Source organism: Equus przewalskii, chromosome 4 (genome assembly GCF_037783145.1).
Source record: "Equus przewalskii isolate Varuska chromosome 4, EquPr2, whole genome shotgun sequence".
Taxonomy (NCBI): Eukaryota; Metazoa; Chordata; class Mammalia; order Perissodactyla; family Equidae; genus Equus; species Equus przewalskii.
Window position 1 is genome coordinate 48,800,624 of NC_091834.1, and position 23,319 is coordinate 48,823,942.

General features: G+C 34.5%; 1 protein-coding gene across 4 annotated transcripts in view; it reads right to left on the reverse strand.

Annotated features, from left to right (window-relative positions):
* Positions 1–612: 612 nt before the first annotated feature.
* CRPPA (CDP-L-ribitol pyrophosphorylase A) overlaps positions 613–23,319 on the reverse strand; it is a 283,050-nt gene continuing 260,343 nt past the window's right edge. For 3 of the 4 annotated variants that reach the window (XR_011539068.1, XM_070615818.1, XM_070615820.1), the window contains one exon: positions 613–2,436. Coding sequence is in view for 2 of the 4 variants with exons in the window: in XM_070615818.1 (XP_070471919.1) it covers positions 2,332–2,436 (105 nt within the window). In the remaining 2 variants the exon portion in view is untranslated. Of the gene's footprint in view, positions 2,437–17,950; positions 18,081–23,319 lie in introns of all 4 variants that reach the window. The other variant, XM_070615819.1, reaches the window with a different exon arrangement.

Here is a 23,319-nt window from a genome sequence, read left to right on the forward strand (position 1 = left end):
AGGTACAAAGCAATTTCAGCAACTCTGAGGCAAAACCGCTATTATTTTTTAAGAGATTTTGGAAAATAAAGTGAAAATAGACAGTTCCCATCATGGTAATTCAGTTTACAGAAGTGGTGATGAAAATGTAACTATAAACTTGCCTCTGAATCTCTTCTTAACAAATAGCAAAAACAATTTATCTTTCTCTCTTGGCCAATAATTCTCTCCATTCCCCTCACCCCTAGCTACAATTTCTGTATGTTGGAAAGATGATGGGAAAGCTAAAAACTTCAAGGACTTCCTGGTCAGTTGACTGAGCTGTGCCTCATTGTCTGTTCCCCCAGTGTCATTTGGAGCCTCTGGCTCATTTCCCACAGCCTCTCTGCTGGATGTCCTTTGCCAGCAAGCATTGTTAAACAGGAAGATGAGCTTAAAACTTATTATCAGTTGTCCTGAGTTTAAGCCCTGCCTTTTTTTACTAGGCAGCCACATGGCTTTGGGTGGCAAGGTAGTTAAGGTCCCTGAGCCTCAATTCCCATCTAAATAGTGAAGGATGTGGGGAAATTTCTTTAAATTATTTTCAATGCTGTGAATCACTTTGTAGACCATAAAGAAAAAAATCAAATGCTATTATGATGATGATCATTTCACAATTTAATATTTTATTAACTAAACCTTATTACACTAAATGCTTCTAACTGCCTAGGGTAAAGTCATACTAACTGCTCCAAGATAAATTCTTGTCTTGTGTAACATTCCCTTATTAAGTTGAAATCTACGGTAACTCAGCCAGCACTCAATAGATAGCGATTTTGCTGTGTCATAGATATGCCCAGTTTCCTACCGTGTACTTAAAGGCACTTATCTTCTCTTTAAAACCTTGATAACATTTCCCCTTTTACCTTTATGAGCACTTCAAATTCTTAAAACGTTTTCACCTGAAGAGTTCAACGGGGCACTGTGTGGATCTTTCACAACACAGCCAACTTGCCTTAACAATGACATAAACATTCTAACCAAAAACTACACATTGTCCATATATTTTCATCCTCAAGATTTTGAATTAAACGATTTATTTTATATTCTTAACATCCCTAGAGAGAGAAAAAAAGTAGCAAGCCCAGGAATTTAGATCCAAGCCTACAATCAAACAACATTTCATTCAAGAGAATGAATTGCAATAATTACTCCATGTCCATGATATTCTACTCACTATTACCTAAATGTAAAATATAAACTCTTCTACTAATATAAATACTTGAGAAATATAGGGAAAGTCATCTAGCACGTTAAGAAGAAATTGCACAAGGTAGATATTTCATAGTCTACCTTTATCTGAAAATATTTCATGCAACTTTTATAGTTTCCACATGCAGCCTAAGCCCTGGAATAATCTGATCAAATGTGTTTTTATAAGTCAATGTATATATAGAATAAAAGGCATCTCTAATGACTGGATGTACATACTTGTAAAATGTAATATAATGGAAAATCATCAATATTTAAGATGCATACACCAGTGGAAATTTGAAAGAATAAGAACTTGATTTAAAAACACAGCAGTATCTGTATCAAAAGAATAATTTACTTAATTCTTGAAAGTGCAATGACCCCCGCCTTGTAGAATAAGATGTGAGATTGACCAAAATAAATTCACTTCTATGAAGCTTTCCAGTCTTTTAAATTTATTCAGGAAAATCAGAGACCTTTTAAAATAAGTCAAAATTTTATATTTCATCAACCAAGGAAAACATACAATTTTAAAACAGTAAAAAGAAGGAGGAAATGACATCTCCTTTAGGGATCTAGAGCAATGTGAGGCCAACGGTGATGACATTTGCACCAGGGTTCCCTGTTATCTCCTCTTTTTTTTTTTAAGGTGTGGAAAATTAGAACATATGTGAAAATATCACATCAAGAGAGGACAATTTTAGAATTAAGATTAATTCTGAATTTTCTCTATTCGTATCATTATAGTGTGATTTATTTACTAATTAATGCAGAGAGAATCGTTGAAGTTTTCTAAATTCTCATTCCTTGGAGGATTAGCTCACCCATTATCATTTCTATTTGATCTTTCACGCCTTTGTGAAAAGATATGTGAAGGCTACTGTTTTCCACTTATCTATTCTGATTCAGGCAATTTATATTTGACATGCACAAAAGTAAATTTTTATTTCACAGATATAAACATTGATCCACTTTTATAACCCAAGCATCATATCCTATAAATTATAACACATAAAAAACAACTTAAACAGTCGAGCACATACAATAGGGAGGGAAGCACAAAAGAGATACATAGGTAAATGTTTCTAAAAACCCAGGAGGTAATTTTCTCCATGTTCTTCATGCTACCATTAGCTGACCAACAAGTCCAAAACTTCTTTCTTTGATTAAGGTGGCAATAATAGTGGCACCTTGCCTTAAACTTTCCTGTAGCTTCTGCTCATCCTGAAAAGGAAAGATAAAGCAACAATTATTTTAGAAAGATGTCACACATTAAATTTAATAAGAAGTTACTTTTATTTTTTTTAAATTTCTTTATTTTTAACTTTTTCCCCCCAGTTTTATAGAGATATAATTGACATATAACATTGTGTAAGTTTAAGGTGTACAATGCAATGATATGATATACATGTATACTGTGAAATGATTACTACAATAAGGTAAGTTATCACATCCATCACCTCATATAATTACAATTGTGGGAACGGGGGTTAGTGAGAACATTTAAGATCTCCTCATTTAGCAACTTTCAAGTATGCAATACAATAATGTTAACTATAATCATGATGCTGTACATTAAATTCCCAGAACTTATTCACCATACAACTGGAAGTTGGTACCTTTTGACCACCATCTCCCCATTTCCTCCACCCCTCAGACCCCAGCAACCACCATCCTACTCTGTTTCTATGAGTTCAAGGAGCCACTTTTCAAGGCCCGCTGCTCTCTGGCCTCAGCATTCTATAGAACTCAGACCATAGCCACTGGCATGGACTTGGTCCCCCAAATAAAGAAGGAATGCTTTTGCAAGCACTTTTCATTATAGACAAAAAATATTTGCTGAAGATACCAAGAAAAACACTGACAATTTCAAACGTTAACAACATAAAATAAAAGATTATTCTCTCCTAATCCACTACCTGACCAACTTTGGCTCTTCACTAAAGTGTGAATATTTCATTGATGATGCAAGTCTTTTCGTCATCTTGTTTCTGAATGTTCTCCAACAACAGACTTTGTTATAAACTGTGAGTACTGGTGTGGGAAAGAAAAAAACTGCTTGCTGTTTGTGAAGTGAGGATCAGGCGAATTGGTGAAATGAGTTATCTCACAAGTTGCTAAAATGTAGTTTTGCGTTTGAAATCATATTGCCTATGAAAATATGTTTATTCTAATTATTTGGGCTTCTTGAAGGCATGAGGGGATGGTACTGGGAAGAGAAAAAGAAAGTGGAAATAGAGCTAATATCTTTAAGGTCTCTGTGTTATGAATTGTGCTGTGTTCAAAAACAGGGATCTGATAAGCAGTCTCTAAAGTCTGGCATCATCCTTACTGTCTTATCCCAACATTCAATATATCACTAGGACTTATTGCTTCTACATCCTTATTATCCTATTTCCTATTTCCTTATATCCTTATCCATATCCTTATCCTATTTCCTGAATCCATATGCTCCACTCAAACTGCCATTGCCAGCATAACACCCCTGTCCTGAATTACTTGAACAATACATAAACAGTCTCTCTGAAGTCTTGTCCTATTCTACCCTATTTCCCACACAGCAGTTAAAATATTTATTTTAAAATATAGACCTGATCATTTCACTATCCTGCCTAAAATCCTTTCAAGACTACCTTTAACCTTCAGGATCAAGTCTGAACCCTTTACCTGGTAATGAAAAGAGTCTTTTATCCTTCCAGCCTCTTCTTGCCATTCCCTTAAAATCACTCAATTCTCTAGGCCACATGAAACTATTTAAGATTGCACAAACAAGCCATTTTTCTAAGCTTTCATCCCCTTGCGCCAGCTAATCCCTTTGCCAGAAAAGCTTTCCCACTCCCTTCCTAGCTTAGCTGATCCTAGTTACTCTTTGTGGTTCAACCCAGACATCGGCGACTCTTGAAATCTACTCTTGACTCCTATCCTCCAGTCCAGTTTGGGTGAGATGAATCTATGTTTCCACAGCTGTGAATTCCTCTAGCACACTGAATTCTAATAGTCTTTTCAGTTGACCGTCTATTCCACCAGATGATGTTTCTTGATGTACAGAATTTTTCATTTTATCTTTGAATATGGAACACTTATTTCAATGCCTAACACATGGTAGCACTCCATAAATTACAACACATTCAAAGCAAAGGAGACTCTGACTATGGTAGAGATATCATCACCTTTTCAGTTTAACTCATCTGTTAAAATGACCACTATTTGGTTACTTTGTTTACTTCTATTTGCATATTTAGACAGACTCCTGGCAATAGTCCCAAGAAGAAAATAATCAAGGCATTCCACTACCACCACACTTCCACTAGCTCAGGCCTTGGGTTTCTCTATGAGGATGGTGGTGAGAGACCGTCTGGGCTTAAGCTCCTTTTTTCCATCAGTTTCCCTGATTTTGTTCTAAGGGCTGGAGCTGAGGAAGATGCACAAGGATCTGAATGGTGGCCACCTGAATGGTGGCTACTTTGCTCACTGCAAGTGGGTTTTGATGATACTTCAATACTGGGTTTCAGATGCTGGACTGGTTTCCATAATATCGTAAGACTTAAATCACATATACAAATTATTCTAAAGAGAAATATGTTTGGGCTTAAATGTGATTCACTTATAAGGGAGTAGACATCATCCATGACACATCATTCATAAACAAAGAAATAGATCTTCTAAAGCTGAACACAATACAAACCAACAATAGATATTTGTCCCTCTTAACGATTAATTAATTACAATGTCGCAGGGTTTATAATACAAATCTACTCCCCAGTTTCATTTATGAAATTGAGACATACAACAGATGATGATAATTAAGGTTTCCCCCTCAAAAATAAACAGAAAAAGGCTCTTGGTAGAGCCTCTTTGAAACAAGTTAACACTTATAATGAAAGCAGCACAGTAACAAAGGAAGAAATGAAGGGGAAAATATCTGTTTAAGATCCTAATGCTAGAAAAATAACATTTCTATATCTTAGAATAAATCATCTATGCTCATTTTGATAGCTCCATAACTTACACATCTTTAGATAATCAGGAATTTAAGTAAGAATGTTCTTTTAAGGATTAGTTTACTTCTGCAATTTTTTATAGGCATCATTTGGAAAGATTAGAATTCAGTGAGAAGAACTTATATTATTCCACTGAATATTTGTTTTCCCTTTCTGCCTGAGCTCAATCAATTGATTTATCCCTGAAAAATATGGAAGTCTCAAAACTGATTAAACAAGACAGTGAGACATACATATACTCAGAAAACTTCTAGTATATACAAAGATCACATATTCAAACAATTTATTGATTCTAAACATCTCAAAATTCCTTAACTCTACAAAACTATTGATAATATGGGTAAAAAAAAAAGCAAACTCAAATAGATCTTTAAAAAGTATTTCTTGCTGCTAGTGGACATGCAAAATAGTGTTTTTAATCCTTGAGGAGGATGGGGAGGGAAGGGGCATTACAGGTGGTCATTTTATTATCATTCACACATATTTACATATATGTACATACATACATTCCTTTGTGTGTCCCAAATATGGTATAATAAAAATGTTTAATGTTAAAACTAAGTAAGCAAGGTCAACATGAACACTGAAAAATCATGTTGACAGTAAGCGCTCTTGACATGATGTGATGAAAATGGCATTTACTGTGGGCCGGCCCCATGGTGTAATGGTTAACTTAAGCAGACTCTGCTTCCGCAGTTCAGGTTTGCAGGTTCAGATCCTGGGTGTGGATTTACACCACTCATCAGCCATGCTGTGGCAGTGACCCATGTACAAAATAGAGGAAGACTGGCACAGATGTTAGCTCAGGGCCAATCTTACTCAAGCAAAAAAAGAGGAAGACTGGCAACAGATGTTAACTCAGGGCCAATCTTCCTCAAGTGAAAAAAGGAGAAAGAAAATGGCATTTTCTGCTGTAGTCTACCTCTAGAAAACCCATTACCCTAGTCTCTAATCATGAGAAAAACATGAGACGAATTCCAATAGATGGAATCCTACAATACATCTGACCAGAACTCCTCAAAACTGTCAAGTTCATCAAAAACAAGGGAAGTGGGAGAAACTGTCACAACCAAGAGGAGCCTAAGGAGACATGACAACTAAAAGTAATACGGTGTCCTGGAACAAAAAATACATTAGGTAAAACTAAGGAAATCTGAATAAACAATGGACTTCAGTTGTTAATAATAGGGGAATCTGGATGCAGGGTATATAGGAACTCTGTACTATCTTCTCAATTTTTCTGTAAATCTAAAAATTAAAGTGTATTATTTTTTCAAGAAAGTAAGCATGTATTTAACTTAAACATATTTGTCTTGATTTTAAAAATGTTTCTGTGCCATAATTACAAAGCCTGAGTTACAAAGGTAATTTATTTGTGTGCACTAGCCCATTTGCATATTTCTTGATAACATACAATATTCCTGTATTAAATTATGCATTTCATAAGGGCACAGGCTCTAGAGTCAGGTTGCTGGCATTCATATACTGGCTTTGATAATTTTCAAGTAATCTTTGAGCAAATTATTGAAGTTTTATAGTTCTTAGTTTTTTCATCTAAAACTGGGGCAATAATATTATCTACCTTATAATTTTTTTGTAGGGACTGAATCAGATAAGACATGTAAATCACTGCTACCTAGTAAATATTCAATAATAATAGCTGTTAGATGGGCCAGCCCAGTGATGCAGCAGTTAAGTTCACACATTCCGCTTCTTGGTGGCCCGGGTTCACTGGTTCGGATCCCGGGTGCGGATGTGGCACCGCTTGGCAAAAAGCCACGCTGTGGTAGGCATCCCACGTATAAAGTAGAGGAAGATGGGCATGGATCTTAGCTCAGGGCCATTCTTCCTCAGCAAAAAGAGGAGGATTGGCAGTAGTTAGCTCAGAGCTAATCTTCCTCAAAATAAAAAATAGCTGTTAGAATTATTATTTTTAAAGAGTGTACTGACTTTAGCCATGACAAAGTAGCTGATATCACCAGCTCACAATACATAACATTAAATCTGGACAACTGTATGTAAAAATATTGTTTGCAGGCCTCAGATGGTAACCAAAGCACGTCTACAATCCTTGAAAGTAGAGCCCATTAACTAACATTCACTTCAGCTGTCTTATTGAGAGAATTTTTTTCAAACTATAAAGAAGAGAAATAGAGCTCAAGTAGAGAATGACAGTCTCTCTGGGTAGAAAAGATACAGTTTACAATTTAGAGTTGTCAAGGCAGCTTGGATTTGTGCAAGCATGGTACCTGAGAGAGGGAAGTTGCAAAGAAATACTAAAAATCTGCTAAAAATTCCCCTTCATTCCTTGGCCAACTCCTAAAGTGCTTGCACAGGAGGAGATGCAATAGGTTCCTGGCAGAGAATAACTGCAGGGAAGCTGGAGAGCTGAGCAGAGATTTCCGAGCCTGCACTGTGCTGACGAGAAGGAGTTTAGATGGGAGTCCAGGTAGAAAGAGGATAAATTACTGACCACCCATGGCTTCCAGTTGAGATCTCTGAAAGGCTGCGCCTACAGCCTGGGAATAAAGGCAAAACTGAATTGGACCTGCCCTAACAAAGTTTCAACAACCTCCAGATCAAGTTGATCGCCCAGTAATACAAATGCTTGCCAGAACAAATTTCAATATTCTTTGGAGGAAACTAAAATAAGCTACAGCTTTTATCACATTTTGCAACTAAGTATGGCATATAATAAACTATTACTAGATGAGTAAGGAAGCAGAAAGCAAAGCAGCAGAAAAAATAACCCATAAAGGAGCAAAAAAGATAATCAATTTAAGCAGATCCAGAAATGATCCATATATTGAATTAGCATGCAAAGATTTCAAAATAACTATGATTAATATATTTAAAAAACAGAGGAAGAGATGGAAACATTGATGAAGAAAATGAAAATTTTCAACATAGAATTGGGATCTATGAAAAGGATATTTTATAATTATAAAATATAATACTTGAAATTAAGAATTAGACTGCTGTAATACAAGATAAGCAGAGCAGAAGATATTAGTGATCCTGAGGACAAGTAAAAAAAAAATATCCAAACTGAAGCACAGAGAGAAAAATTGAATTATTACTATAATACTATATGATATAATACTTTATGATCATATTACTATTCCATTTCCCTATTCTGTCCTTATCTACAGCTATACCCCACCACCACCACCAAGAATCCTGTTTGCAACATTTAGAAAATGGCATATGGGTTATCTCAGCAGCCATGTCATCTGGGAATATTTACTCTATGAAACAAATAAGCATAAAAAAATTTCAACCTCAAACCTAGGAAAGTAAGGCAATATAATAACATACATAACTATGCAAAAGGCTAGTCTGTAGGTAATATTGCTATAGCTGGGCATTAAAGGATGAGGAAATTCGGAGCATGATAAGATCACATAATGCTGGAATGATTCCTGAAGGAGGTGTAACCAAGAGATGAGAAAAGGAGGAGGTAAAAATTTCAGAGTCCAGAATGGACAAGAAATACTTTGGGAACAAGAAATCATGACTAATTTTTATTGTGACATATCAATGTGATAAGCTAGACCTTAATAAAGGTATTGCAAAAAAAGTGGGTACTCAAATTCTCACAATAAAAAATAAAGAAAATATCACTGAAATTGTACTTATCAGCAGTTTATTCACTATCTGTAACTCTAGCAATTTACAGGCTTCAAATTTACCTTGATTTCTACTCACCAGCCATAAAGAACATAAACTAAAAACATGGGACTCAATGTTTACACACCCACACACAAAATCAAAATTATACATTTGTTGGTTACTGAAAAACAAGGGGAAATTTAATGACATAAGAAGTATTAAAGTCTGCATTTTCTCTGTCTAAATTATTGTTATAATTACTTGTTTTATCACCTTGTTAACTTCATAAAAATGTCAATTGTGAGAAAAATCGTAAAAATCACAACTCTATCCAGTCATAAAACAATAAAAACATAACTTTTGGCTGAAAAATACAGCATTCACTCTCCTTCCTGATTATAACTATATTATAAAATAGAAACCAGTCAAAAAGAAAAAAAGAATATAGTAGTCAGATTTCTTAAAATCCTGGGAGGGAAGGGGCTGGCCCCGTGGCCGAGCGGTTAAGTTCGCTCGCTCCGCTGCAGGCGGCCCAGTGTTTCGTTGGTTCGAATCCTGGGCGCGGACATGACACTGCTCATCAAGCCACGCTGAGGCAGCGTCCCACATGCCACAACTAGAAGGACCCACAACGAAGAATATACAACTATGTACCGGGGGGCTTTGGGGAGAAAAAGGAAAAAATAAAATCTTTTTTAAAAAAAAAAATCCTGGGAGGGAAAATATCAAAATGTTAACAATTGTTATTTTGGGATGATGGATTTATGGCTATTTTTATTTCTTCTCTGTATTTTGCTATATTTTCAAAATTTCCATAATGAATACAATTTAATCCACTACAAAAAGTAAGTTATTTAAAAATTTAGGGGCTGGCCCCATGGCACAATGGTTAAGTCTGGCACACTCCACTAAGGCAGCCCAGGTTTCCAGGTTCAGATCCCAGGCACAGACCTATACCACTCATCGAGCCATGCTGTGGTGGTGACCCACATGCAAAGTGGAGTAAGGTTGGAACAGATGTTGGCTCAGGGCTAATCTTCCTCAAGCAAAAGAAGAGGAAGATTGGCAAAAGATGTCAGCTCAGAATGAATCTTCCCTACCAAAACAAAAAAAAATTTAGTTTCAAGACCTTAAATTCAGGGAACTAAATTTGACTTATCATATAAATTCAATACAGAACACATTGTCCAAATTTCCAGGGAACATTTATCTCCATAAAAATCTTCAAAATCTGCACAAAGAAAACGTTTTTTGTTTGACTATTTTATTCTTCAATAAAAGGTCCAAGAAAGAATCATATTAATAATTCACAAGGTCTTAGCTTTCTGCTGACTTAGAAGTAGAAAAATATCATGAAGTCAAGCTAAAAGTAACAACAAAAAATTTTTACTTACCTAATTTTATTTAGTATGTTAACAAGTACTCTTGAAGAGTTCCCTAACAGTCGGATTTTTAAATATTAGAAAGAAAATTAGACAAAATATCAATATAAAATAGCTATCTTTAACTTCTGATATCCTCAAACTGAATTATTTAGGATTAGAATTCACCATAGGTTTTATCTACAAACTTATCATATTTAGCTATTTCTCTATCCCTTGTAATTTAAAGATTAGGATGGACTATCCTAGGTTTAGATGAAAAAAGAACAAAAGTTCTAATTACCATTATCTTTTAAACACATAATTCTAAACTCACTCCATAGTAACTAAGTCTTGTCAGTGGAATCCTAGACTTCAGTCTTTTTGTACACGTGGGGTTTTGTTGGTGATAGCTCAGTTTCCTTACAATGGTTATATACATCTATCATCTCCAGCAGAACAATGAAGTCTCGATGCAGAAACTCTCATGGGACATCTCAGCCTTTGGCAAAAGTTGGGAAAGCAGGAAATTTCTTTATTTTCACAGAAGATTGGGAGTGACAGCAGCATCTCCATAATTCATAGCCGCTCTTCTGTTCCCTCCTCCCCACCGTTTACTTCACAATTTGGATAAGTAAAGCCTGCAATTCCAGAAGTAAATTACTGAGAAGTCACACCTTGCAAGTGTGTACAAGTGGTCAATTTTCTGTAATGCCCATGTCTTCAAAATCCCATACTTACTAACTGTCCCTTTCAATTTTCTCAAAGGATAACTTTTGGTAAAACTATTCCCAGTGTACATAAACTTGAAGAACTTTTTAAAGGTATACTTTAAAACATTAAATCCTATCATTGTACTATATAGCTCTCAGTACTTGAATTAAAGAGGCATAAGCAAATTTATGGTAGGTATGCTTTTAGAATCAAATTTATGTGGATTTTGTAGAAAACTGTCTCAAAGAATAGCAGGAAAAGTTATTGTTATGACGTTATTGTTGTCCAAATTTTTATGGACAACTTGAAAGGAAATCTTTGAGATATTCATCCTCCAGACACATCATTCCTAAAGAACACAATGTACTCTGCTAAAAGGAAAACCATAAAGTTAAAATATATGCATATATATATTCAGGCTTTAGATGTCTTAGGAGATTGCACAGTCCTTGTTGAAGGGTAAACATCACCTTGCCTCAGCAAATTCCATACCTAAAGCCTAATTCAGTTTCCATAAGTTACAAAACTGTTCTGAAATTCAGGTTGCTAATATTTTGATATTAATATCCCTCTGCCATCCATCCTTGTTTTGGTGAACTCATACAAAAATTATCCAAATGCCACAAATTTTCAAACACTCTAAATAAAAGTGTATTATCTATATCTACAGATACATATCTATCTATCCATCTATACCATATACAATATACAAAAATCCTAAGTTGTAGACTTTAGAAGCCTTTTAACGGTTTTATTACATTTATAAAATACTTAATATCATATCAAAATAATTTGAGGCTAAATTTCCTTTCTGTGTACATTTTGCTGATATGGAAGAAAAAAATCTAATGGTAACATGCTGTCCCCTAGTGGAGATGAAAATAAACGTTTGGGGTTTGTAAATTTCCAAAACTGCAGAGAAAGCAGTGACCTACTGATAGAGTTTGAGAAAAACAAAACAGTCCTGTCCAAATGAAAAGCATTTGCCTCTAGCTCGTTTGAGTGAAACAACTCTCTCCTGAAAACCTCGATAATGAAATACTAGTGAAAATGCAATTGGGTTTACTTATTAACACAGTCATCACAAAGCACTTTTCATCTCCTTTATTCTCCATACCTAGCACAAGGCCCTTCGCATAATGTAGGCACTCAGTAAGTATTTGTGGAATGAGAATTAAGAAAAAAGAATTGGTCAACAAAACCCCAGTGGGCAACACTGCTACTTTGCTGAACAGGAACGGATAAGAAAGATAGAAAAGACTCAAACTATGCAGTGTTCAGAGCCAGAGTACAGTGGGGTAAAACATGGGCAGCCAAAAGCACCAGATGTCCAGCCTGAGGAACAAGCACTTCATTATTGTGTCAATTATTTCTAGATCTGGAACTTGTCACACTGTCATACTTTATTTTCTTACAACATCATTCTTAATATCAATCCCCTAACTTAATAAAGTTGAAAAAGCAGTCTGATACACAATGTCCTTTTTAATTAGCAAATATGTTTTGATTCTATACAACTCATGCAACAGTTACCAAGCCCTGCTACTTTTCTATGACATCCCTCACCAGTCATATCCAACCACTCTAAGTCTACATCCACACCATCCTGTACCTGGATTCCTCTAGGATGTTCTAACTGGCCACTTCTCTTTGCCCTTGCTACTGCTCTAACCCTACTAGAACAACCATTTTCACGCTATCAAACCCACATTACTTTCAGCACAAACTTCATCTTAGCATTCAAGACCACCCACAATCAAACTAATCAACCCTCCTAACCACAGTTCTCACTCCTTTACTACATGGAAATGACTGTTGTGGCCATACTGGTATAATCACTGTTATTCCTTCTCCAGTAAAATGGTTTCCCAATAATTGTCTACTTCAAATTAATATTCAGAGACCTGGTTGTGATGACTGCTTTTTATATAATCATCTACTTTACTGAACATCAGTAATTTACATTATCATAGTTTGCCTCATAATCCCTTACTAATATTTGTATTAGGTTTATAGATGTATAGGTCTTATTTTCTTAGCTAAACTGTAGATAGTAAAAAACAACTGTCCTGAATTGAATTCTAACCTCAAATAAAGTACTATACCCATAGTAGTTACTCAATAAATTAATTTGCTAATTCATTCTATAAAAATCTGGCTTTATATATTGACTATAAAGATATCTTTGAAACCTCAAAGTTTTTAGATAAAGGATACATCATTATGGAAATAATTCCCCCAAAATAAAGATAAGATAAAACTTGTATCTGTACTTGGAAACTTAAAAGATGTCAAAAGCTAGAAATTGTGCTACATGATCTCCCCTCCCATAAAAGAATGCCTGGTATGGGAAGTAAGTGTAAAGGATATTGATAAATTTACTCTAATATACCCAAGTCAAGGGGATAAAGCCAGATGATGAGGCAAGCATTCTCTTAGATGGGGTGGCAGCATAAACAGAAAAACTACATGCTACATGTTGGTGGGCAATGGGTTCTGCTCGCAGAATGCATGAGAAATGATAGAAGGGATTGTAAGATTAATCAAAAGAGTTTCTTCTTGAGAGGATGAACCAAGTTTCATCAGAAAAACTATTAATAATTTCTCTTGGAGCAGAAAACTGATTAAATTTTTCCCAAAATCTTAATCTCAAAATTCCACAGAAAAGTGTTTACCATTGAGTTAAGAAGGAGGCTTTGAATTATAATCTACAAAAAAAAGAAAAGACTTCTATCCGTACCAGACTGATGCCAATTTTTATCATTCTCAACTAGCAAAAAACTAGCCTGGCAAAGCTCCCTCCAAGAATGGAGACCAGAAAGCATTCTTTCCAAGGGAGAAAGACACAGATGGTAGAAGACTGCCTATGGTGCCTCTTCCCAAAAGGTGTTTAAAAAATCAACAGATATATGAAACAATTTTCTAGGTGGAAAGAATTTTATGGAATCATCAGAATTAGACGTTTCGCTCTGAAATGACACTACTACATGAAGACAGCATATTAGATATTTTTTGATTTTCACTCTCAGGAAGATTCAAGAAGATGCTTCAACCATAGAAGTGGGCACAAAGTAGGAACAATTTTATGTGATAAAAGGGTTCATGCAGATATTAAATATTAAGTATTTTGAATAAAAAACCATTGGAGGTGGTGTAAAACCCACTTTTTCTCTATAAAGCTGAATTAGATAAATACAAGACATACTTGAAAATGTCTAGAATTCAAGAAAAGAATAAAGGTGTGAAAACAGAGGGAAAAGTCAAGGCATTAATTAAAGAAAGAAATTATGTAAGGGAAACCTGGGGAGAAAACACAATAGATATCGCAGAAATCATTATAAAACGTATAAGAAAATTCCCTGATTTGAATAAAGATGAGGGTCTTGCAGATAGACAGATATCATTTAGTGCATTGCAAAATTAGTGAAAGAACCCCAAAAAGAAGCCATATTCAGACAATAGCTTCAAATTTAAAGATAAAAATTCAACAGCCTCCAGCACACAACATGGATTATTTTGATTAGATAAGAAGGGCTAATGTGTAACTTCTCTGGAATGCTAAGTACCTCCAGAAAATGGGATCTAAGGAAAAAAATGCTACCTAGGAATCCCTATAAACTGTCAGAAGAACAAAAAAAAAAAAAAAAAAAGGAGACACTATGGGATATGCAAGGTCTCCATACCAATTAGTGGAGGCTTTCTTAAAAAGAAAAGAAAGGAATATTTAAAGACTTATCCTATGACGAAATAAGTGAGGAAAAACAGTAAGAATGGTGACTGCTTTCAATGACTTTATTTCAAGAACTTAACTGATACCAGGTTATAGGCTATAAATTAAGATGTGAATAGACAGACATAAAGGTTTTTTCCCTTATGGAATATGTAGTCAGGCAAGTCAGATAAACACATAAATGCATTCATAATAGCAAGTTATGAAGAAAACAACAAACCAATTTAGCATCAAAACAAATCTAGTATTAGAATTTTCAGGCACAAAATATTTTTTAAACTATGCAAAAATTATCTAAATAAATAAACATGGAATCACAAAAATGAGCACAATTAGGCTCTAAAATACATACAGATTTGAAAAAGAAGACATAGAACTTTTATAAATGAAAAACATTGCTGAATTTAAACAAAAAAATCTCAAAGTTTGAATCAAACAACAGATTAGACACAGATGAAAAGAGGATTATTGAAACTGAAAACATAGTTGATGAAATTATTCAGAATTCATATCAGAGAAAATAACAAATAGAAAATGTAATAGGAGATTAAGAGATTTGGCAGATATGATAAGAATTTCTAATATATATTTAATCAGAATCCCAGAAAAGGAGAATAAGACAATGAGGAAAAATAATAAAGACATTATTGCTAAAAAATTTCCATAAGTTATGGAAGACTTGAATTCAATCATAAGGGAAACCAAATGAATTCCAAGGTGGAGAAAAAAGATGCTCAACAAGTAGACAAATTGTAAAGAAACTGTGGAACACTAAATATAGAGACAATCAAAAAGCACAGAAGACTAACAATTAGACTGATGTGACAGTCTTTCTCACAGCAACAATCGTAGCAAGAACATAATGACATATTTGCAAAGCGCTAAAGACAGAAAGCAAAAGTCACTCCCAAGAACAACAAAAAAACTATCAACCTAGAAGTCTTATACTCCTCCACAAACACTGTTTATTAAGAATGAAGATAGAATATGGGGTCCTTCATCCAAAACAAAACATAAAAGTACTCCTAAAAATACTCTGGCACTAAAGGATGTACCTCAGGTAGAAGGGAAATAATTTCAGAAGGTCTAATAGTGCAGGAAGGCATACAAAACAAAGAAGCAGCGTTAAAATAAGTAGACAAATCTTAACAAAGCAGTGTCTCCAGAAGATAATAAAAATAACATTTAAATATAGAGAATATTTAAAAGAATACTCTCTTAAATATACCATTAATACACCATTTAATTATTTCCAGCAAGAATCATCAATGCTTACTAAAATTAGCACATAAAACTATGATAAAAATTGCGAAATTGACATAGTCTCAAGGTATCTCCCCACAAGATATTTATTAATTATAAAAGGAAAATAATAAATCTTCAGCCAAGAAACATGGCAGGCACCACCTTAACCAAGATATCACAATTAACATCAACAGTAGTAAGACACATAGACATCAAGTGACCCCTGATATGATGCACTGAGAAGAATACAGTACTACTTCTCTGGTGTTCTTGCCAAAAAGGCATAGTCTGAATTTATTCATGAGAGGACATCAAACTTAAATTGAGAGACATTATACCACATAACAGGCCAGTATTCATCAAAAGTACAAGGTCATGAAAGACAAAGACTGATGATGTGTTCAAGAGTAGACGAGACTAGTAAGAGATGAAACGAAATGCAACATGTGCTTCAGGATTGGATTCTGGACCAGAAAAAGGATAACGGTGGGAAAATCAACAAAATTTAATAAGATTTATAGATTAGTAACAATGTTGCATCAAGGTTAATTCCCTGATTTTGATATTGTGAGGAGGTAAGATGTTAATATTAAGGATTTTGGGTCAAGGGTGTACAAAAATTCTTTGTACTATTTATGAAACTTTTTGTAAGTCTGAAATCATTTCAAGATGAAAAATTAAGAAGATTACTAATAGAGAAAAACACCAATGAAAAACAACAAAACAAAAATCTCAGTTAAACAGTAAAGAAAAAAATGTGAGAAAAGCAGGACAGACAGAAAGCAAAAAGTAAGGAGAGAGAAACTGTTCCAAATATTTTTCTAACTTCAATAAATGTGAATGACTAAGGTCACAGGTGGAAACACAGAAACTGGGTTAAAAACTAAACACAGCTGTATGACTTTTATAATAGCCACGGCTAAGACACCAGGACACAAAAGGCTGAGAGGCAAGTGATTGAAAAAGATATTCCAGACATGCACAAACTAAAAGAAAGCTTGGTTCACTATATTCAGTATATTCACTAGTAAAACATAGACTTTAAGATAAAAAGCATTACAGACAGAGGGCTACTATAAAAGTTATAAAGTTTCATTCACCAGAAGCAGGTTTTGGATATTGGAAATTATGAAATGCATTTTGGATAAATCTAAGATGCCAAGGAGACATCCAGGACCAAATATCAAGTAGGCAGTTGTATGTGTGAATCTGGAGCATGGAAACGAGTCATTTGCAAATGAAGGGTATTTAAAACCACAGGAGTGGGTGAGAATTCATGAGGATCACACAGGACAGTGTCCTAAGAATCTTCATTATTTAGGGATCCAACAGAAGTTAAGAAGCTGGCACGGAGTCTGAGAGGAGCAGCCATGCTGTATATAAAGGAAGAAATCAAGGCAGTGCGAGATTATGGAACTTGAGATAAAAGGACCATAAAAAAGAAAATGGTACCGTGTTATCCATTGGTATTTAGAGCTTGTTACAGGAAAAAAATGAATCAGCTATACAGAGATAAGGACAGAAAATTGTTTTTAATGTTATGGAGCAAAGCAACGCTTTAATAACAATTACTAACTATTCTGTAAAGATAAGGTTTAACAAAAAAAACACACAATTTAAAGTACACCACAAAACATTAGAATGTGAAAAGTTAATGAATAGGGTTGAAAGTCATACAGAATTTCTCATTTTATACTGTCAAGCCAATATATATTAAATCATCATATATTTTAAGTTAATAAGAAAGAAAAAAGTAAATATGAATATAAAACAAAAATAATTAGCAGTAGTATGAAACAGGACTAAAGTCTACCAAATTGCTAGGAAAAAAAAAGGCAAAGAAAATATAACACACCCTATGAGGTAAATTCCATTATTTAGAAACTTAAACCACAAGAGGTCAAATAACTTGTCTTAAATCACATAATAATGACTGAAAAACCCAGAGATGACAGCAGAATAAGAATCTATAGAGTCCAAGCACTTAACAACAATATTAGGGACATTCTTATCCAAGAAAACATGCTTCTAAATGACTACAGTTTAGATTCATTAATTTTTTTTTTTTGGCTTACTTTAATATCAAATTTAAAAATATAATCCCTCTTGAGACGTTTACGTGACTCAGCAGCAATAAGCAGGCTGTGTGGTGTGTGGTCTAACATATACCCGCACCTCCAAGGTACCCATATCCTGCCTCCACAACTACAAAAAAAGAAAATTACCAAGTTAATTTATGTTTTATGACATGAACATAAACTGATGAGAGAATTAAATCTTTTGGGTCAATAATAACCAAAATTCTAACTTGTAAATTGGAACACCGATTCCAGAATTTGTAACATCCAGACAAAACGCAGAAAGTAAGCATTTTTCAGTGAATATTGACGGAGGAATTAAAAAAGGAGTTCTGCAAAAGAGATCTAGGGGATACAAAGCAAATATTTATTGAGTCAAAACGTCCTTTTCTCTTATTGTTTATATTGTCACACATCTCCACTGCAAAGTTAAGCAAGAATCCTTGTCCATTTCAGGAACTGTCATACCATAAAATGATAAGCCATAGGGAACAACAAATACCAGAGTCAAGTTGCTAAGGTAAAGGCAAAAACAAAAATTTAAACCAAAACATACATTGATTTGACGGTCATGGTTGGTCGAGTTTGGCATGATCCCCGGCAGGCTCTGTTTTATATTGAGAAATGAGGAATGTTTGCTTTCTCTGCCGACATGTTTTCAGTGAGGTGTAAAGCATAAGAAAGGCTAAGCAACATTTTAATTATTGCTCCAGCATTTTAATAAACTGAAAAAGATCTGGGGAGAGCACAAATAAGCAGCACATTAGAAATCTCCTGTGGCACGCTGGAAACCTTACAAAGGAAACGCTAACATGTTTTCCACTCACTCGGCCTAAAGCATAACTCTCCAGCTTCCTGGATATGCTAATTTCATAAAGAATAATTTAAGTGTTATATAGAACACACACAATCAAAAGGAAAAGAAGAGCTACAAAATCCTTCTTCCTTTCAATTGTTTATTCATTCTGATTGGGATTGGAAGGCCTTTAAAAGACAAATAAATGCCTGATGCCTAGAAATAATTAAAATACCAGCAAAGAGGAGTAATAATTACAAGAAAGAAAATGTCCATCTGGATTATACACACATCCAGTGAAAACAGCAAGAGACACTACTGAATATTAACACTACATCATGAAAGCAAAAATGATGATAATCTTTATAAGAATATTTTAAAAGATATTTAAGGTGCTGGCCCAGTGGTGCAGTGGTTAAGTTTGCACGTTTTGCTTCAGTGGCCTGGGGTTCACCGGTTCGGGTCCCAGGTGTGGACACGGCACCACTTGGCAAGCCATGCTGAGGCAGGCGTCCCACATATAAAGTAGAGGAAGATGGGCATAGATGTTAGCTCAGGGCCAATCTTCCTCAGCAAAAAGAGGAGGGTTGGCAGCAGATGTTAGCTCAGGGCTAATCTTCCTCAAAAAAAAAAGATATTTAAAAGTAAACGAGTTCAGTGATAGAAGTTCTTACAAGTGATTATATACATCATTCTTATAAAAAGTATAGTCCTCTCATAGAATGAAATATGTATTTATTTCCATGACTTGAAAAATGAGAGGAAAACTCACACTAAGAAATCTAGCCTGCTCAGGTTTGTTTGGTTTGGTTTTAAGCACTTTACTCGAAGATAAGTTCTCTTCATTGCAGGACAAAAACAAAACAAAAACAAAAACATACACTCACACAGCTTGCCTATGAACATTGTAGCTTACAGTGGCATTCTTCTACATATTATATAACTCATCTTTTAAAATGGTAAGTCTTGCGAAGCTTAGGAACAAAAGGGTAGGAGAAGTTTGTCCAGTTATATGGAAGAAGCCTTTGGGCTTGTTCTTCACGTTCCCGATAATCAATACTGGAGGAACGTCCTGATTTCAATAATTATTTTCATTCTGAGGTAACAGTTTCCTACACATTCCTTTATAGCATGTTACCTTTATGTGTTTAACTAATTATGTGGTATATATAAGCAATAACATGGATGTTTCAAGAAGAAAACAAAATAGACTTGTGTAATCGAACAGTAAAAAATTCCTTGTTTTCCACAAGGCACATTTTAGACATGAGATTTTAAGAGAACACAAGACTGTACAAAGAGCTTTCAATATCTCATAACATTAGTTTGGTTGCTTACAATAGGCTTATTAATCTAAAAAAGTACTTATGAGAAGATTGTGAAAATAATTGATAAATACTGTATTTTAATATGCTTGACATTTAAAAGCCCTAAGAAATGACACTAAGCTTCTAAGCACTTACTCTTCTTCCCTTCAAAACAAAATAATTACTTGTAATTTCCTGCAGTCTGAAATGTTGCTAATTTCCAGGGTGTATAAAACAGCAAAAAATCAGCTTAAACTATAGAAGAGGAATTTGAATATAGATGAGCCACGATGGACTCAAATTTCAGATAAGCCCAAAGGCAAACTGTTAGACTCACGAGGACCTATCTTGTTTGTCAAAAAACATTCAAAAGCTCCAGTAACTCTGAGCTCTGTCCAGCAACACCCACTTTCACATCAGCCACAAGACGCCAAAGACAGTTTTTAAAGGTAACAGTTTTATTTATTTATTTTTTGGTGAGGAAGATTGGCCCTGAGTTAACACCCGTGCCAATCTTCCTCTACTTTTTGTATATGGGATGCTGCCACAGCATGGTTTGATGAGTGGCATGTAGGTCCATGCCCAGGATACAAACCCATGAACCCTAGCCCACTGAAGCCGAGCGTGTAAACTTAACCACTATGCCACTGAGCCAGCCCCCAAAATAACTATTTTATAGCTAGCAGAGGATCTCTCAACATGCTAGGCCATGCCATAAATGCCATGTGATGGTGATGACGAACTCTAAAATATGGATTGTATGCCAAGCTGTGTGGTGTTTAAGAGGCATGAGAAGAAGTCACTGTGCCACATTAAACTCTGTGGAAATTCATGGATTCAGGATTTAAAAGGATTATTAATTTGTGGAGTTTTAACTACTTTACTTACAACTCTCTACATTTTAGAAAAATAGCTTGACAAATTGAGGAACAAAAGATTTTAATTAAATATAAACAAAAAAAGGGAACATAATTTGACTTGGCACTCATCTTGATTTTAAACTGCTAATCACCTCTTTTCAAGAGCCATTCAAAAACTGAATACATGAGATGGCATTTAAAATATAATTTCTTATTTTCATTGAGGAATAGGGAGAGGAAGCCACAAAACTAAGACAGGTTCCCCTTTTTTTTGAAACTATAACTAAAACATGATCTTTTAAAACTGTGAATAAACATAAAATAGAGTTTTCGTTATTTTAAATATAGTAACTACCAATTTCTTTTTTTCCAGTTATAAAATAGTCAAGCATATTCTCTGCCATTTACTCTGGGGCCATCTATGTAATATACAATTCATCTAAAAATAGCTCATTTCTTTCATGGAACCCGGTAAAATAATTTGAAAGCTTACCAAGAATAAACTCAATAAATCAATTAGAGAGTAATCACCACAAATCTGAAGATAATATGAGAAAGACAACAGCCAAGACAGGATGAGCTTTCAATGATGGGATTACAAGTAATGAGAATTATAATGATGGACTCTTTGAGGACCTCCTCTCAAAAAAGTGTTATAAATTCTAAGTACATCTTTAAAGAAGAAATCAATCAACTACTTTTTAATTTTATGAAGTGGGTTGTCTAATGGATGATGACTTAAGAATACATTAGAAAAACAAAATTGTATTCTTGTAACGATTTCTTGTTAATAAACCATTGAGAAGCTGGATCCAGGTGGTAGCCTGAGAACACAAGACCACATGCCGTCCTCATTTTAAATCCCTACAAAGGTGTATTGGTGGTGATGGTGGGATTAAAAGCACTCTTGAAGAACATACATGCACACACATACATATATGATGATATTGGAAAAGAAAGGGGAATGCTATGATGTGACTAAGAATTTTGGAGAATTTCTGAGAAATAGAAAGACACGGGATTAGACTGGAAACAAAAACCACAGGACAAAACATGGACAAGGTAGGAATCTGCTGAAGACTATTCTGGGTTGATTCAAGCAGAGAGTAAACAAATTCTAGGAGCAGAATAAGATCAGAGGCCAATCTTAAGAGTTCATTAACTATATTCTACAAAGTCAACAGGCTGGCCTATCCTTCATTCTCCACCTATATTAAAGAACTGGAAATAAAGATGTTTATCCACAGCCTAAAGTAGATCGAGTGAGCACCTGGTCTAGAGAAATAACACCACCTTAGGTTATGAGGAAGTTCTAGAAGGAAAAGGGATATTCTATAAGGGAAACAAGCTATCAGAAGTAAATGACATGTATATAGTAATAATAATGTGAACACTGTGTTAACTAAAAGATGTGATAATATACATATAATCTTCTCTAAATACAACACATTGTGAAAAAGAAGAGTTTATAATAGGATTTCAAGCTTAGTTTCAATGCATAAATAGACTGATTTAACACATTATGAAATTAAAGGAAAAACATAATAGGAACTTTTAAGTAGATTTTGTACTACTCAACACGTATCCTCATTAAGAAAATAAAAACTAACGAAGGAAAAGTGGTGAGAAGAAGCATTTTTGGGGCCAGTCTGGTGGTGTAGCGGTTAAGTTAGCACAGTCTGCTTCGGCGACCTGGAGTTTGCCGGTTCAGTCCTGGGCATGGACCTACACACTGCTCATCAAGCCATGCTGAGGCAGCATCCCACGTAGAAGAACTAGAAGGACTTACAACCAGGATATACAACTATGTACTGGGACTTTAGGAGGAAAAAAAAAGAAAGAAAATGGAAACAACAGAGTGTGAATTTAGTACTAAGATACCAGTATTCCTCTTGGGAATGACCACATTTAAAAAAAAAAAAAGAATCATTTTTATTACTTTAAGAACTTCCCTTAAAGTTACAGAAAGCACAAGGATAACTGGCATCACTCCTAAAATATATCATTGCACTGGGTTTCTCAGCCGATGTAACAAGATAAGAAAATAAATAAGAGTGTCAAATATTGGCAAGTAAGACATAATCTATCCTCTTTTTAAACATAAAAAATAATCATTGGAAAATATAAAAGAACTATTAACAAAGTTCGATAAGTGGTTAGGCACAAGATCAGTTCACAAAATAATGTGACATTTCCTATATAATAGCAATAATCAATTATAAAATTTAATATTTTTAAAGATCCCATTCACAAAATTTGGTAGCTCCCAAAACATTGGCAATAACCAATTACAAAATTTAATTAAAAAGATAACCACATTAGCAAAAACAAAATAAAACTCCAAAAAAGATCATAATTAAGTCTTGAGAAAAGTCAGGTAAAGCACTGACATTTCCAAATTAA